Source organism: Leuresthes tenuis, unplaced genomic scaffold (assembly GCF_036924035.1).
Source record: "Leuresthes tenuis unplaced genomic scaffold, fLeuTen1.0.hap1 SCAF_4, whole genome shotgun sequence".
NCBI classification, from domain to species: domain Eukaryota; kingdom Metazoa; phylum Chordata; class Actinopteri; order Atheriniformes; family Atherinopsidae; genus Leuresthes; species Leuresthes tenuis.
In genome coordinates this window covers 860,029-874,503 of record NW_027325358.1, presented here as the reverse complement: position 1 = coordinate 874,503, position 14,475 = coordinate 860,029, and the positions used below count along the sequence as shown (strand labels likewise).

General features: G+C 47.6%; 1 protein-coding gene and 1 non-coding gene across 2 annotated transcripts; one reads left to right on the top strand and one right to left on the bottom strand.

Annotated features, from left to right (window-relative positions):
• Positions 1–757: 757 nt before the first annotated feature.
• On the bottom strand, positions 758–863 carry LOC140306388 (U6 spliceosomal RNA). The gene has a single exon (XR_011915701.1). It is a non-coding gene; the product is annotated as a U6 spliceosomal RNA (small nuclear RNA).
• A 2,944-nt stretch (positions 864–3,807) lies between these two features.
• Positions 3,808–13,397, top strand: snrpb2 (small nuclear ribonucleoprotein polypeptide B2). Its single transcript, XM_072384021.1, has 7 exons — positions 3,808–3,906; positions 4,581–4,652; positions 4,856–5,028; positions 5,103–5,237; positions 10,209–10,241; positions 11,864–11,952; positions 13,092–13,397. The coding sequence occupies exons 2-7, from the start codon at positions 4,589–4,591 to the stop codon at positions 13,249–13,251; spliced, it is 654 nt and encodes a 217-aa protein (XP_072240122.1). The 5' UTR covers positions 3,808–3,906; positions 4,581–4,588; the 3' UTR covers positions 13,252–13,397.
• The last annotated feature ends 1,078 nt before the right edge of the window (positions 13,398–14,475 follow it).

The window sequence follows — 14,475 nt, the reverse complement described above, 5'->3', positions numbered from 1 at the left end:
CTCAACTTTTGAGGATTTTTAAAGATATGCGAACTTTTCTCAGACAATGCGAACTTTTCTCAGAAGATGCGAACTTTTCTCAGCTTTTGAGGATTTTTTAAGAGATGCGAACTTTTCTCAGAAGATGCGAACTTTTCTCAGAAGATGCGAACTTTTCTCAGAAGATGCGAACTTTTCTCAGACGATGAGAACTTTTCTCAGAAGATGAGAACTTTTCTCAGCTTTTGAGGATTTTTTAAGAGATGCGAACTTTTCTCAGAAGATGCGAACTTTTCTCAGACAATGCGAACTTTTCTTAGAAGATGCAAACTTTTCTCAGAAGATGCAAACTTTTCTCAGAAGATGCGAACTTTTCTCAGAAGATGCAAACTTTTCTCAGAAGATGCAAACTTTTCTCAGACGATGAGAAATTTTCTCAGACGATGCAAACTTTTCTCAGATGAAAACTTTTCTAAACAGATCTGATCTTAAATTATAGTTTTTCCAAACATTAGTTTTTGCCAATAAATGAGGGTTTTTCTCATGTGATGCAGATATTTTTCACTTGTTGAAGAGGTTTCTGAAGGCATCTGGGATCTTCTTAAACAAGGTGTTTTTTTGTTAGTCTCAGTTTGTTTTGATGTGACAGAAGAAATGTCCGCAGTAAACTTCCTCCTCACAGAATATAAGTGTTTTCTTTGATGAAAATGGTTTCCTGCAGTGTTATTCTACTATGTTTGAGCTATTTAAAGTTTGTTACGACACGATGAGATTCCTTCAAAATGAGGAACGCTTCACGAATTTGCGTGTCATCCTTGCGCAGGGGCCATGCTAATCTTCTCTGTATCGTTCCAATTTTAGTATATGTGCTACCGGAGTAACACGACAGCACCATCCCCCTCAGCAGTATTTATATGGCGCTGACCTTCCACCCCACAGACTCACGGTTGCATCAAAGGAGCGCCAGAAGGGTTCAAACTGGGTTTTAATTGAGAGAAAACACCACAAAAACAGGTCTGACTGCTGCTGTGTCCTGTTTCCTACCTGTAAGAACTCATCCTTTCTCAGTTTTACTCAGTCTGGTTCTGATTCTGGTCATTCAGCTTCAATTTTTATTCTGTGAGAGAGAGAGAGGCATGATGGGAAATTTATGCAGCCTGTGTTACGACAGGCAGTCAGGATTGGTTGGCTGAAGAGAACAAAAGGCTGAAACAACCCCCCCCTCCGACAGCCCTACTGTTGCCTGATATACCACCAACCCCCTCTCCCCCCCCCACGGTAAGAGTTGCTGATCGAGAGACACTGAAGCAAACAGACCGCTTGGACGGAGCATAGAGGAAGAACTGGTTTAATCTGGTCTGTCTGACGCCATTTTGCTTTGTGTCAGCCGGACGAGCCGAATGTTTGCAGCAGAAAAGCTGCACAGCACCTGAAAACTGCAGTTTAACTCAAATCTGGACTATTATCTGGCTCCCAGCAGGAACCTGAACCCTCACTTAAACCCTAACGTGACCCGGATCCTCTGCTGTGTGGATACAAAACGACCCGTTTCGCAGTTTGTTGAACCAGAGCTGCAGAACCTGGACTCTATTTAAAACAGAAGAGTGATTGTGTTATAAATGTCGATGATCTAAATATTTTTAATGAGCATGTGTATTTTTGCGCTGTGTAATTCGCATTGACTGCCTTTGAATTCTGGGTTAAACGGAAGAAAACAGAAGAAGCCATATTTTGTTTGCTGTAATTACACAAACCTGCCTTTAGGTGTCGCTGTCGCACCCCATCGTCACTGGGCAAAGCCTGGAAATGAGACGGTAAAAATACATTTAATGTTACACAAAAAGCCCATAAGACAACATAATTAAAGTCGCAGTTTTTAATTACTAAACACGTATGAGCTTAAGAAACATTTCTTTGGTCACGGGTACATCTGTCAGGCGTTAATTTGCTCAACTCACCCGAAAGAAAAAAAAACACTCAACCAGACTCCGTGTTAATAAAAAGGATTATTTAATGTACAACATGGATAATTAGCTGAACATGATACACGATGAAGACAACAAGAGGTCCACTAATTATAACCTAAAGAGAAATTCGGCATATGTTACGAGTCAATATTAGACTTAATTTATCACCATAAGCTCTGTGTTATCCTCACAGACAGATAGCGAAACACTTCTTGAAGTTAAACTTACCTTAAATGCACCGAACTTTAAAAACCCTCCACATTCAGTGTCTTCTCAAACCGTGTTGTGTGTTATTATCGTCAGTTTAAGACAGATAAACCTGTTTTAAACGCTCTGCAGGTGGATTACAGGCGGGCCCACATTAATTAACTCGCAGACCTGTTGACCAGCAGCAGCAACTATCGCCTTCAGGCTCCATGATCGATGATGATGATGATGATGATGAGACGTTGTTAAATCCCCAAACTTTCTCTTTACAAATGCAGAAAAGTAGAAAACTACGAGCTCAATTTCATCAAATGAGCCGGACTCTGAGCTGGAAACACGAACCTTTGAGAGACTAAATTAGTAATTAATTCATTATTACTGACTGATTTCAATCATCAGTTTTTCCCGCTGAGTTCTACAGTTTGTCTGAGGAGGAAAATGCAAAATCCTGCAAACATGAAACACATCATTTGTTTCCTCATAGTACAGAAAAATAGCTGTTTTACAAATTTCTCAAATGTCATATTTGATAATTTTTTAGATTTAATCTTAGGATATTTTCTGTACATCCGGTTTCTGTACATCGTCAGAAACTTAAACTTTCCCTCGTCCATCCTTGATCTGCTTCTTTTACACACTTGTCCTCCTGCTTGGTGTCATCATATTTCTGAACTTTGTATATATATAACAAATGTATCCTGTTCAGTTTCCTCTGAGGACTTTAGTCCCAACAGAAATGTCATTTTTTAGATTATTTCTTCAATATTCACTCATTTTCTGGAGCTAAACAGAAGAAATATTTTACAGAAATAATAAGATATTAGTGATTTCAGGCTAAACATGAATATATGTATAATATAATATAATAACAGGATAATAGTAGCAAGATGAAATGCAATAAATGTGTAACTCAGACCAACTTCTGGAACCTTTCATTCATAAATCTCAGGCAGAGAAGTTACCTCACTGAGTCCAACAGAATCGCTCATGTTTGACAACATGTCAACAACAGCAAACCACTGATTTCTGAGGTTATTTTTCATTTATTGGATATTTATCGTCACTTTGTCCCTAAGTTTATCGTTTGGCTTGTTGTCTATTTTTCAATTGTTGGATAGAAGTGAAGTTTGCCTCATTTGGGAGTTATTGGGCCGGTCCGTGAATATCTGTAAAACTTTACCAAACTCACAGGTTCAGGGGTCACAGGTGAGTCACCTGTCCTGTAAGCTGCTGTCCAGCTGAGAATAAAGCTGAGTGGGTTTTTAAAAACATACATTTTAGTCAATGGTCCTAAAACATGGCAACAAACACAGAAAAAGTACCAAACACTAAACAATCAAAGTAAATGCAAATTAGCACAAACTGGTGCTAAATATTATGACCAATAAGTTGTTCAAATCTACCCATAATAGATACAAAGTGACAAACTGAGACACAAAAGAGATGTAGAAGGACCAGGAGGATGGTTACAAACACATATTACATTCAGTATGAGGTGAAAATGACCCAGAATAAGCCAAGAATCTTTGTTCAAAAGTTTTCCTTGAAATCTCAAGCTCAGTCTGTTAAAGTACAAATAGTGATAAAGTGATAAAGTGTAAATCACCGCTCTGGGTCTATTAGAGCAACGAGCTGCAGTTCTCCTCCAGACCTGCTGATGGCGGCAGAGGGCGGAGCTCATTAAAGGAGCAACCGGGGCTAACAGCAGTGTGTTTCCGGTGGTTCACATATGAGCCGTGTGAGGGCACAACAGGTGAGTTTTGTATTAATTTATCTCAGTTTGGGACACAGTTATCAACCTGTAGTTTAAGTTGGGAGCTGAGTGAGTCCTCAGTGAATGTTTAACCCGTGATGGTGGTTCGGAAAGTGCTCTGTTTAGCTGGTTAGCTGTTAGCCTCAATGTTAGCTAACATTGAATGAACGTTCAGCTAACGTAAGCTAACATGAACTCACCCAGAAACTCAACTAAAACGTGAAAACCTCGTGCTGCGAACTGAGCCGATCTTTCTTATTCAATTCATCTCATGTTCCGACTTTACTTGGATCATCTGAACCGTAATAAGTCATAATGCTGTTTGACGTTTTTATTTTCGAGCCTTTTTCCTTAGTGATCAGGTTGAATAAAGTCATAAATATGTATGGAACTGATTAAATATCAGTTCCATATATATATATATATATATATATATATATAGATAGCACAAACTACAAACTACTGAAAACTACAAAAACACTGAATCTTTGCTGAGAGTCGAGGTTGAAATCTTTGATTTGAAAACAACTGAAATAACTTCACAGCAGAACAAACCAGACCAGTGTGATCGGTCAGCTTTACACGACACGTAATTAAATAAAGAGGTTTATAGAAGATGAACTGAATATTCTGAGGTGATGGTGCTGAATAAGCTTCCGTTTCCTCTTGGTCAGACTCCATCATGGACATCCGACCAAACCACACGATTTACATCAACAACATCAACGATAAAATCAAGAAAGAAGGTGAGTTTAAGTTTGTTCTTTAAATAGCTTCTGACCAACGATCTAAATAACTTTGATCTGAACACTTTCTGAAGTCACTGTATTTTATTTTTTTAATTATTTTTTTTTTTTTGGTCAAACCTGCAAAGCGTAGAAGAAGAAGAGAGAAGTGACGTGCAGATGAGCTTCGGCTCACATTAACTCTGTTCGTCTTCCTCCCGCAGAGTTGAAGCGTTCGCTCTACGCACTTTTCTCTCAGTTCGGGCAGATCGTCGACATCGTGGCCATGAAGACGGCGAAGATGAGGGGACAGGCCTTTGTCGTGTTCAAAGAGCTCGCCGCCGCCACCAACGCTCTGAGGCAGCTGCAGGGCTTCCCCTTCTACAACAAGCCCATGGTAAGCCAGGTGTGGCGCCTTGGTGCTGCTCACACTCTTCCTCAGCTTCTCACTCGTGTTCCGCTGTCTTCCAGAGGATACAGTACGCTAAGACCGACTCCGAGGTCATCACCAAGGTGAAGGGCGCGTACGGCGACAAGGAGAAGAAGAAGGAGAAGAAGAAGAAGGCTCAGGAGCCGGCGGCGAACGCCACAAAGAAACCTGCAGCGGTGAGTAACCGTTACTTCCTGTTTGGTTTTAAGCTTCAACCCGAATGTTTAAAGAACTGTTCCTGACAGTTACCTGCTCCAGCCAGGTGTGTGTGAGTCCCACCAGGTGTGTGTGAGTCCCGCCAGGTGTGTGTGAGTCCAACCAGGTGTGTGTGAGTCCCACCAGGTGTGTGTGAGTCCCGCCAGGTGTGTGTGAGTCCCGCCAGGTGTGTGTGAGTCCCGCCAGGTGTGTGTGAGTCCCGCCAGGTGTGTGTGAGTCCAACCAGGTGTGTGTGAGTCCCGCCAGGTGTGTGTGAGTCCCGCCAGGTGTGTGTGAGTCCCGCCAGGTGTGTGTGAGTCCCGCCAGGTGTGTGTGAGTCCCGCCAGGTGTGTGAGAGTCCCGCCAGGTGTGTGTGAGTCCCGCCAGGTGTGTGTGAGTCCAACCAGGTGTGTGTGAGTCCCGCCAGGTGTGTGTGAGTCCCGCCAGGTGTGTGTGAGTCCCGCCAGGTGTGTGTGAGTCCCGCCAGGTGTGTGTGAGTCCCGCCAGGTGTGTGTGAGTCCCGCCAGGTGTGTGTGAGTCCCGCCAGGTGTGTGAGAGTCCCGCCAGGTGTGTGAGAGTCCCGCCAGGTGTGTGAGAGTCCCGCCAGGTGTGTGTGAGTCCAACCAGGTGTGTGTGAGTCCAACCAGGTGTGTGTGAGTCCAACCAGGTGTGTGTGAGTCCCGCCAGGTGTGTGTGAGTCCCGCCAGGTGTGTGTGAGTCCCGCCAGGTGTGTGTGAGTCCAGCCAGGTGTGTGTGAGTCCCGCCAGGTGTGTGTGAGTCCAACCAGGTGTGTGTGAGTCCAACCAGGTGTGTGTGAGTCCCGCCAGGTGTGTGTGAGTCCCGCCAGGTGTGTGTGAGTCCCGCCAGGTGTGTGTGAGTCCCGCCAGGTGTGTGTGAGTCCCGCCAGGTGTGTGTGAGTCCCGCCAGGTGTGTGTGAGTCCCGCCAGGTGTGTGTGAGTCCCGCCAGGTGTGTGTGAGTCCCGCCAGGTGTGTGTGAGTCCCGCCAGGTGTGTGTGAGTCCCGCCAGGTGTGTGTGAGTCCCGCCAGGTGTGTGTGAGTCCCGCCAGGTGTGTGTGAGTCCCGCCAGGTGTGTGTGAGTCCCGCCAGGTGTGTGTGAGTCCCGCCAGGTGTGTGAGAGTCCCGCCAGGTGTGTGTGAGTCCCGCCAGGTGTGTGTGAGTCCCGCCAGGTGTGTGTGAGTCCCGCCAGGTGTGTGAGAGTCCCGCCAGGTGTGTGAGAGTCCCGCCAGGTGTGTGAGAGTCCCGCCAGGTGTGTGAGAGTCCCGCCAGGTGTGTGAGAGTCCCGCCAGGTGTGTGAGAGTCCCGCCAGGTGTGTGAGAGTCCCGCCAGGTGTGTGAGAGTCCCGCCAGGTGTGTGAGAGTCCCGCCAGGTGTGTGAGAGTCCCGCCAGGTGTGTGAGAGTCCCGCCAGGTGTGTGAGAGTCCCGCCAGGTGTGTGAGAGTCCCGCCAGGTGTGTGAGAGTCCCGCCAGGTGTGTGAGAGTCCCGCCAGGTGTGTGAGAGTCCCGCCAGGTGTGTGAGAGTCCCGCCAGGTGTGTGAGAGTCCCGCCAGGTGTGTGAGAGTCCCGCCAGGTGTGTGAGAGTCCCGCCAGGTGTGTGTGAGAGTCCCGCCAGGTGTGTGTGAGAGTCCCGCCAGGTGTGTGTGAGAGTCCCGCCAGGTGTGTGTGAGAGTCCCGCCAGGTGTGTGTGAGAGTCCCGCCAGGTGTGTGTGAGAGTCCCGCCAGGTGTGTGTGAGAGTCCCGCCAGGTGTGTGTGTGAGTCCCGCCAGGTGTGTGTGTGAGTCCCGCCAGGTGTGTGTGTGAGTCCCGCCAGGTGTGTGTGTGAGTCCCGCCAGGTGTGTGTGTGAGTCCCGCCAGGTGTGTGTGTGAGTCCCGCCAGGTGTGTGTGTGAGTCCCGCCAGGTGTGTGTGTGAGTCCCGCCAGGTGTGTGTGTGAGTCCCGCCAGGTGTGTGTGTGAGTCCCGCCAGGTGTGTGTGTGAGTCCCGCCAGGTGTGTGTGTGAGTCCCGCCAGGTGTGTGTGTGAGTCCCGCCAGGTGTGTGTGTGAGTCCCGCCAGGTGTGTGTGTGAGTCCCGCCAGGTGTGTGTGTGAGTCCCGCCAGGTGTGTGTGTGAGTCCCGCCAGGTGTGTGTGTGAGTCCCGCCAGGTGTGTGTGTGAGTCCCGCCAGGTGTGTGTGTGAGTCCCGCCAGGTGTGTGTGTGAGTCCCGCCAGGTGTGTGTGTGAGTCCCGCCAGGTGTGTGTGTGAGTCCCGCCAGGTGTGTGTGTGAGTCCCGCCAGGTGTGTGTGTGAGTCCCGCCAGGTGTGTGTGTGAGTCCCGCCAGGTGTGTGTGTGAGTCCCGCCAGGTGTGTGTGTGAGTCCCGCCAGGTGTGTGTGTGAGTCCCGCCAGGTGTGTGTGTGAGTCCCGCCAGGTGTGTGTGTGAGTCCCGCCAGGTGTGTGTGTGAGTCCCGCCAGGTGTGTGTGTGAGTCCCGCCAGGTGTGTGTGTGAGTCCCGCCAGGTGTGTGTGTGAGTCCCGCCAGGTGTGTGTGTGAGTCCCGCCAGGTGTGTGTGTGAGTCCCGCCAGGTGTGTGTGTGAGTCCCGCCAGGTGTGTGTGTGTGAGTCCCGCCAGGTGTGTGTGTGTGAGTCCCGCCAGGTGTGTGTGTGTGAGTCCCGCCAGGTGTGTGTGTGTGAGTCCCGCCAGGTGTGTGTGTGTGAGTCCCGCCAGGTGTGTGTGTGTGAGTCCCGCCAGGTGTGTGTGTGTGAGTCCCGCCAGGTGTGTGTGTGTGAGTCCCGCCAGGTGTGTGTGTGTGAGTCCCGCCAGGTGTGTGTGTGTGAGTCCCGCCAGGTGTGTGTGTGTGAGTCCCGCCAGGTGTGTGTGTGTGAGTCCCGCCAGGTGTGTGTGTGTGAGTCCCGCCAGGTGTGTGTGTGTGAGTCCCGCCAGGTGTGTGTGTGTGAGTCCCGCCAGGTGTGTGTGTGTGAGTCCCGCCAGGTGTGTGTGTGTGAGTCCCGCCAGGTGTGTGTGTGTGAGTCCCGCCAGGTGTGTGTGTGTGAGTCCCGCCAGGTGTGTGTGTGTGAGTCCCGCCAGGTGTGTGTGTGTGAGTCCCGCCAGGTGTGTGTGTGTGAGTCCAGCCAGGTGTGTGTGTGAGTCCAGCCAGGTGTGTGTGAGTCAGTAGCTCCGACCAGGTGTGGAGCTCCACCACAGAAGCGGGTCGTTACACCTGTGAACAAACGGGTCGGTTTAAACGGGTTCTGTTGACTTTTCCAACCTGTTTTAGTCACAGCTGACGCCACATCAGGCTGATTTAGTTTTACCGTCTGAAGCCTGGTTTAGTTGTTCATCCATGTTATATTTTTCTCTGTCTAATCGCCATGGAGACGGAGTCCAAACCAGGTCCAATATGAGTTGTGCTGTTCACTCTCTGATGAAAGAAGTCCTGAAGGCCGCAGCCTTCAGGGTTCTCCAGAGACGGTTCCACGGATCAGAGCCGAGTGTAGAAACGGTTTTAAACTGAAGTCGCTGTTCGTGATGATGTTAAAACGCAGAACATTTGGAGGTCGCTGTGGGGCAGAGCGGCAACATGGCGCCCGTTAGGCGTGGTGGGGGCAGCACGGTGGCTTTGGACTTCAGTCTCTGGACCGACTTCTTGGAGCCCTGAAGGCTCAGTGGACCACAGATTCCTGACCTGAAGGTGCAGCCGGCTCCAGTTTAATCAACTGTTGGTGGCGTTAAAGATCAGAGGTTGGGATTCAGCCAATAAAGATCAATAACTGACCTCCTGTGGACCCGTCAGCCGCAGACCAGAAGGCGAAGGAAAGTTTCTGGATTTGATTCAATCCTAAAAAGTTTGATTTGTCAAAATAAGTAGACGGGAAAGAGAAGATTACGAAGGTGAAAGAAGGCAGAAACCAGTTTTATATGAGAGTCAGAGGACAGATCCTGGTCAGAAATAACTCCAAGGTTCCTCCCTGTAGGACCAGAAGCCAAAGAAACACCTTCCAGAGGAACTTTATAACAGGACAGTTTCTCCCTGAAGGTCCAAAGAGAACAACTTCAGTTAGAAGCAGAAAGTTCTGGGTCATCCAGGTCTTTGTGTTTAACACATGGCTGTAGTCTGACCAGCTGATTTTCTCTGTTAATGGGAGAAATGAGTGTTTGGTAAAAAGAAAACTTCTGACTTGTTTTAGACTCCTGATGCATCATCTGACAGAAACATTTAATCAGGCTTTAAAGCAGAACGTTGGGTTTTGAACTGAAAGGTTTGATGTCTGATTATTGTTCTCAAGGCGCCTGAAGGATGATTCCAGGTTGTATAAAACTCTGTTGCTGTGATCGATGGAAACGGTTCTGACCCGTTTGGAGGGTCGTAGTTAACCTGAAGTGGCGGTTGGCAGCTCCTCTGTAGAAGTGGACCTCATGTTTGGTGGATTTCACAGATGTGAAAGACTTATTTATGGTGCAACATCTCAGTATTTCACTGGAGGAGTTTCCAATCTCCTGCTGCAGGACTCTGATGATGAATCACTTCATGCTCCATAAAAGTCTGCTGCACCAGATAAATTCTACGGTTCTGCTCCAGAGGGATCAGACCAGCCCACTCATTCCAGCATGCATCCCTATTATAAGGAGTGCGGAAAAGTAGTTTGCAGGGGACCAAAGGGAGCTTTTCAGCCCTCTAAGCATGAGAACACGACGTGGAATAACCTCTTTCCAGCAGCTTAAATGAACAGGTCTCATATGTCACATTCTGTTCATGTTCCCTTCTAAATCTGTCTCCATCTTCCCAAACAATAAACCCAGGAGAGGGTTTCCTTCACTGGCTCAGAGTTGGAGAAAAGAGGTTAAAGTAGAAACAGAACCTGTAAAACCACCTGAGCTCACATAAAACCTCTGAAACATGCTTTAAAACGACGTGTTAACTGAGCCGATCTGTTAAATCTCTCTTCTTCTTCTCTGTTGCAGGCAGCTACACCTGTGCACACACCTGCAGTACAGGTGAGACCCCCCCCCCCCCCCCCCCCCCAGACCAGCTGCATCACACTGGATCTCATGACAAGTTTAGGCAGCTCACAGGCGACCGTACGAATGTTAATGAGTCGATTGAACCCATGAAACTAAAGTTTTTACTTTTAAAGGCAACATTCTGCCCAGTTTAACAGAATTGAGTTTTTTTTAGTTTGTTTTTTTTAGACGTTTAAGAAACACTCCAGCTCTATAGATACAGATAGTTACTCTATTGATCCCAGAGGGAAACAGGTTAGCAGTTAGCTGTGAGTTAGCAGTTAGCGGTAAGTTAGCAGTTAGCTGTAAGTTAGCAGTTAGCTGTGAGTTAGCAGTTAGCGGTAAGTTAGCAGCAGATGCTAGCAAACAATGCTTTCTCATCAGCAGTAATGGACCAAGCCGGAGATGTGCACAGCGTAACTCGTAGTAATGCATGTGAACCGTTAATTACTGCGTTTAAACATTTTGGATATATTAACCTCATTAAACAGTTGAACCTGGAGACCTCCATCTTTATCAGAAACATGCCGATAATGTAACGCTAGCACAGCGAGAGTGAGGAGAGGACCGGTGTTGTGTTGGAAACACACCTTAAACACAGCTGCAGGTTGTCTGAGTTACAGAACGTTAGCTAAGCTGTTAGCGTTAGCTGCTGCTAAAGGAGGAAATAAATCAGTAAATAAACCATGAGGAGTTATTTCATTAGCTTAGCTGTTAGCGTTAGCTGCTGCTAAAGGAAGAAATAAATCAGTAAATAAACCATGAGGAGTTATTTCATTAGCTAAGCTGTTAGCGTTAGCTGCTGCTAAAGGAGGAAATAAATCAGTAAATAAACCATGAGGAGTTATTTCATTAGCTAAGCTGTTAGCGTTAGCTGCTGCTAAAGGAGGAAATAAATCAGTAAATAAACCATGAGGAGTTATTTCATTAGCTAAGCTGTTAGCGTTAGCTGCTGCTAAAGGAGGAAATAAATCAGTAAATAAACCATGAGGAGTTATTTCATTAGCTAAGCTGTTAGCGTTAGCTGCTGCTAAAGGAGGAAATAAATCAGTAAATAAACCATGAGGAGTTATTTCATTAGCTAAGCTGTTAGCGTTAGCTGCTGCTAAAGGAAGAAATAAATCAGTAAATAAACCATGAGGAGTTATTTCTCAGATGCTTCCATTTCCCTGCTCTGAAGTTCAGGCTCTGAGAGTTGGAACTGATCCTCTTTGTGGCTCAGTTCCTTCAGTCAATGAAAATTCGACTCGTTAAAAGAGGAACTTTCAAACAAAAGGAACTAAATAAATCCCAGGGTTGTGTTTCTGGGGAGTTTTACAACTGCTGGTGACCTCAGACGCCCTGATATCTGCTCCCAGGAACAGGAAGAAGGAGTTTTACACAACATGGAAGCTTTAAGTAGAAAATGAGACTAACAGCTGGAGGAAACTAGTTTATCTCAGCAGATCCAAACCTTCAGTACCAGGAGCACGATGTTCGGTTAGTCTGAAAAACTCGTTAAAATGTCCAAACTGAAAGGTGATTACCATCCAAATCAGATGTTTTTAGTTGGCTTTGGTTGAGGGAAGGATTCTCAAATTCTGTTTCCGTTGTATTGATCTCTGCTGTTCTCTCAGGTTCCAGATAACCCTCCGAACTACATCCTGTTCCTCAGTAACCTGCCTGAGGAGACCAATGAGATGATGCTGTCCATGCTGTTCAACCAGTGAGTTCACCCTCAGGTTTCTGTTCATCTGAAGCTCGTTCATGACGACTGTTTCCACAACGATTTAAGTTCAAAACACCGTGGAACACTTTCAGTCTGGGTTTAACTGCAGCACCTTTCTTTTAATGTGTTCCCATGGCGACGCGTACAACTAGCAAACCTCTTTCAGCATTTTTGTCCCGTCATTTATTCAGATTTTAGACTTTTGATGTATTATTTAATCATTTAATGGGACGATCAGCTGCTTTACAGAAGCTCCTCATGTGAGTCCAGATCAGTCATCTGCGGCCGGGAGCTAAGGGCCGGGAGCTAAGGGCCGGGAGCTAAGGGCCGGGAGCTAAGGGCCGGGAGCTAAGGGCCGGGAGCTAAGGGCCGGGAGCTAAGGGCCGGGAGCTAAGGGCCGGGAGCTAAGGGCCGGGAGCTAAGGGCCGGGAGCTAAGGGCCGGGAGCTAAGGGCCGGGAGCTAAGGGCCGGGAGCTAAGGGCCGGGAGCTAAGGGCCGGGAGCTAAGGGCCGGGAGCTAAGGGCCGGGAGCTAAGGGCCGGGAGCTAAGGGCCGGGAGCTAAGGGCCGGGAGCTAAGGGCCGGGAGCTAAGGGCCGGGAGCTAAGGGCCGGGAGCTAAGGGCCGGGAGCTAAGGGCCGGGAGCTAAGGGCCGGGAGCTAAGGGCCGGGAGCTAAGGGCCGGGAGCTAAGGGCCGGGAGCTAAGGGCCGGGAGCTAAGGGCCGGGAGCTAAGGGCCGGGAGCTAAGGGCCGGGAGCTAAGGGCCGGGAGCTAAGGGCCGGGAGCTAAGGGCCGGGAGCTAAGGGCCGGGAGCTAAGGGCCGGGAGCTAAGGGCCGGGAGCTAAGGGCCGGGAGCTAAGGGCCGGGAGCTAAGGGCTGCTTGTTTTCAACAGGAAGTAAAACGTGATCACATGGCAGCGTGTCTCAGCTTCCTGTTGGGCTGGATGATTCTTAGATGTTCTGAGATCTGAACACAGAAACTTTATTTTCAAAGTTCTCCTAAATAAAATGGACTTTAGGTCATTTTGTCCTGTCAGCAGGTCTTTATTTTCTTATCGGATCTCGAGTTGAAACAGAAATGGCAGAAAGAAGAGTTCTTCACCTGAAACTGGACCTCTGAACTGTTCTGCTGTCTGCAGGTTTCCGGGTTTCAAAGAAGTGCGACTGGTCCCGGGGAAACACGACATCGCCTTCGTGGAGTTTGAGAGCGACACCCAGGCGGGCGTGGCCAAAGACGCGCTGCAGGGCTTCCGAATCACAGCCACCTGCGCCATGAAGATCACCTACGCCAAGAAGTAGATCCCGGCTGCACAGAGACTCTGATCCGTTCTTTCATCCAACTCAACCTTTTTTATTCCATTTTTTTCTTTTTTGACGTCTTTGAGGAGAAACTTCTGGACCTCGTTTTGTTTTGTAAAATAAAGGAATAAACACGTTTTACAGAATCGCTGCCTCATATTTAGATGCCTTTTATCAGAACCGGTTTATCAGAACCAAGCTTTGGGTCACCAGAACCAGGCTTTGGGTCACCAGAACCAAGCTTTGGGTCACCAGAACCAGACTTTGGGTCACCAGAACCAGGCTTTGGGTCACCAGAACCAGACTTTGGGTCACCAGAACCAAGCTTTGGGTCACCAGAACCAGGCTTTGGGTCACCAGAACCAGGCTTTGGGTCACCAGAACCTTCACTCAGAGATAACAGGTTTTAATCCAACACTGAGTTCTGGTCCAATTTCATTCAGGTTAACAACTTATTTAAAGATTAAAGTGTCTGACTGACTTCAGGATGGAGGTTAAATGATGATTTTACTCAGGAACAGAAATTTAAACCCGAAACGTGTTCGGCATCAGTTCCGTGATGATGGTTGAAATCTGACTTTAAGACTTCTGTTCCCTCTGCTGCTGGAGTTAAGGATCCATCTCATGTTAGTTTGTCTGAGTTCAGTCACAGCATAAAGGAAGAATTAATGCACTTTAGATGGATTAAGTTCACAGACTGATGCCAGTATGGAGTTCAATTCAATTCAATTCAGTTTTATTTATAAAGCACCAAATTACAACAAATGTCATCTCAAGGCACTTAAATAATATAATCCAATTCAAGCCAATTGGAATTCAATTCATTGTAGTCATAATGCAATTCAGTCATATTTATATTATTATATAAATATATATCTATATATTTTATTTAGTCATAAATTAAAATGGGGAAAAAGAGAGCAAAGTGAGGAAAGGTGCATCATGGGAGCTCCCCCAGCAGGCTGGGCCTACAGCAGTAGAACTATGGGATGTTTCAGGCTCCCCTGAGCCATCCCTAACTATAAGCTTTATCAGAAAGGAAAGTTTCAGCCTGATCTTAAAGGTAGAGAGGGTGTCTGCTTCCTGAAGCCAAACTGGCAGCTGGTTCCACAGAGAGGGGCCTGATAACTGAAGGATCTGCCTCCCATTCTGCTTTTAGGGGCCTGATAACTGAAGGCTCTGCCTCCCATTCTGCTTTTAGGGGCCTGATAACTGAAGGCTCTG

What these genes read in the sequence shown, in the direction of transcription:
- snrpb2 (XM_072384021.1), top strand. Translation starts at nt 4,589, where the DNA reads ATGGACATCCGACCAAACCACACGATTTACATCAACAACATCAACGAT. An exon ending in CGATAAAATCAAGAAAGAAG is followed by an intron (nt 4,653 to 4,855) that starts GTGAGTTTAAGT and finishes TTCCTCCCGCAG; the next exon opens with AGTTGAAGCGTTCGCTCTAC. An exon ending in CTGTCCATGCTGTTCAACCA is followed by an intron (nt 11,953 to 13,091) that starts GTGAGTTCACCC and finishes TGCTGTCTGCAG; the next exon opens with GTTTCCGGGTTTCAAAGAAG.